The 2198-nt window shown below is 36.4% G+C and overlaps 1 protein-coding gene across 1 annotated transcript; it reads right to left on the bottom strand.

Moving 5' to 3' along the window:
• Positions 1–250: 250 nt before the first annotated feature.
• LOC137561830 (olfactory receptor 5AN6-like) lies at positions 251–1180 on the bottom strand. The gene has a single exon (XM_068273185.1). The coding sequence runs from the start codon at positions 1178–1180 to the stop codon at positions 251–253; it is 930 nt and encodes a 309-aa protein (XP_068129286.1).
• Positions 1181–2198: the final 1018 nt, after the last annotated feature.

The following is a 2198-nucleotide window of genomic DNA, read 5'->3' on the forward strand; positions in this document are numbered from 1 at the left end:
TTATGGTGACATTATAAACAAATTTTGTGGGAAAGTTCAAATTACGACTTTGCATCGTAATTGGAAATTTTGTTGCAAAATTAAAATTATTCAAAATTTAAGCTTAACACTAGTTAAAGCAAATCTGAGATTTTCAAACCGCTACCACCTGCGGACACTGATCCCATTCTTCTCTGTGAATTCTACTAAACATGAGCCATACTAATCAGAATATATGTATAAAAAATTATGGGATCTTACAAACATTAGCCTATCTGTATTTGTGAAGTGTTCCCCTAATGGCCCTCTTCACCTCTTGGTTCCTCAAGCTGTAAATAAGAGGGTTCAGCATTGGTATTATGATTGTGTAGAAGATAGAACCGGCCTTTTCTTGCCACCCAAGAGTGTTGGAAGGAGGCTGCAAGTATATGAAGAACACTGTCCCATAGAAAACAGAGACACACGTAAGATGGGAGGAGCAGGTACTGAAAGCCTTCTTTCGGCCCTCGCTAGACTTTATCTGTAGGATGGAAAAGACAATAAAACTATAGGACACAAAGATTATGATCAACGGACCCATGGCGCCGAGAATGAGAATGAGGAATTTTGTCAAATTACATGATAGATTGCTGGAACAGGCCAACTTCAGCAGTTGAGGCACATCACAGAAATAGTTGTCTATGTAATTTGGTCCACAGAAGTCAAGAGTGAAGATGCAGCAGGTTTGAATTACAGACTGCAAGAAACCAGTAGAGAAAACAAGAAGAACCAGACCTGAGCATTTTTTGGTGGTTATCACAGAAACATAAAGAAAAGGGTGGCAGATGGCTGCATATCGATCATACGCCATGGTGGAAAGCAGAAGGGATTCAGTCACAGCCAGAAAGTCAAAGAAAAAGAACTGGACAGCACAGTTTGTAAACGAAATTATCTTTAATTTAGTTGTAAGGTCAGCCAATAGTTTAGGATTGACAACAGAGGAATAGACAAGGTCCAACATGGAGAGGTAACCCAGAAAGTGGTACATTGGAGTCTGGAGAGTAGGTGCTGTAAGAACTACAAAGATCATACCAAAGTTGAACACAACACATGCAAGGTAGACTAGCAAGAAGAAGAAGAAGAGGAACGGGGCAAGCTGTTCATCATCTGTAAGCCCAGAAAGCACAAATGTGGTCACTTTGGTCTTGTTTTGGTAATCCATTGTCTTTGTCTACCCTTTTGCTGCATAAACTTGACTATTTGAAAGTTATAGACGATGGATAGATTTCCAGAAATAGTTTCTGATGAAAAAATTATTAAAGTTTTTGATAAATTTTGTCTCAACTTTTGGTAAATCAAAAGAGCTATTTCTACCTTCCTTTTAACTGCTTCAGCTTTCAATTTATGGATGCAAGCAGTTTTCACTTCTCAGTGCTGCTCCCATTTATTCTGCAATAACTTTACCACTGCTTATTTGTTTTAGGAATCACTTTATTTTCTATGCATTTTAAAGGGAAAAATAAGTGTGTGTGTGTGTGGGGGAGGGGAGGGGGGGATAAAAAATACCCTACTTCTCCATTTTATTGAATTTCTTTTTTTAAAGAAACAGTGCTATTGTAAATAAAACCCACACATTTTATTTTTCGATTTATCCTGTTTATCACAACATTGAATTTATGTTCCTAGTACAGTTTATGGTGACAATATTTTATCTTGAAATAAAGGTATAGTTTTTTCTGTTTTGTGATATTTGTTTTCTCCTAGCACTCTATCAATAATTACAACAAGGCCTTATTTGCAATAATAATAACACCCTCATAGCATACCATACATATTGAAAAGCTAAATCACTAAGGAAATTATTTATTTATTTATTTTTAATTCTATTACTTTGGTTCCTTTGTACACGTTTTTTTACTTTAGTATGGAGTATATGAAAATAAAAATTCTATTGCTTTTAATCCGTTTTTTCACAAAAAAAAAATTCACATGACATAGGCCGCAGCCCTGAAACACATTAAAATCGATTCTACTTCTAGAGAGGTACAGACGTAGACTTTAATTCTGAAAATGTCCACAAGCTTCTCAATCATTAGCAGTTGCTCTATCTCTCCCCCCACCCCCACCACTATCCCAGGACTCAGCCCCAATCATATTCTCAGATCTTCCTTTTGTTCTGGCAATGCTAAGGCCATATGTATCTTGGTCCTGCCAATAACGTTCATTTTCATTTTGAATAA

Source organism: Hyperolius riggenbachi, chromosome 3 (assembly GCF_040937935.1).
Source record: "Hyperolius riggenbachi isolate aHypRig1 chromosome 3, aHypRig1.pri, whole genome shotgun sequence".
Lineage (NCBI taxonomy): Eukaryota > Metazoa > Chordata > Amphibia > Anura > Hyperoliidae > Hyperolius > Hyperolius riggenbachi.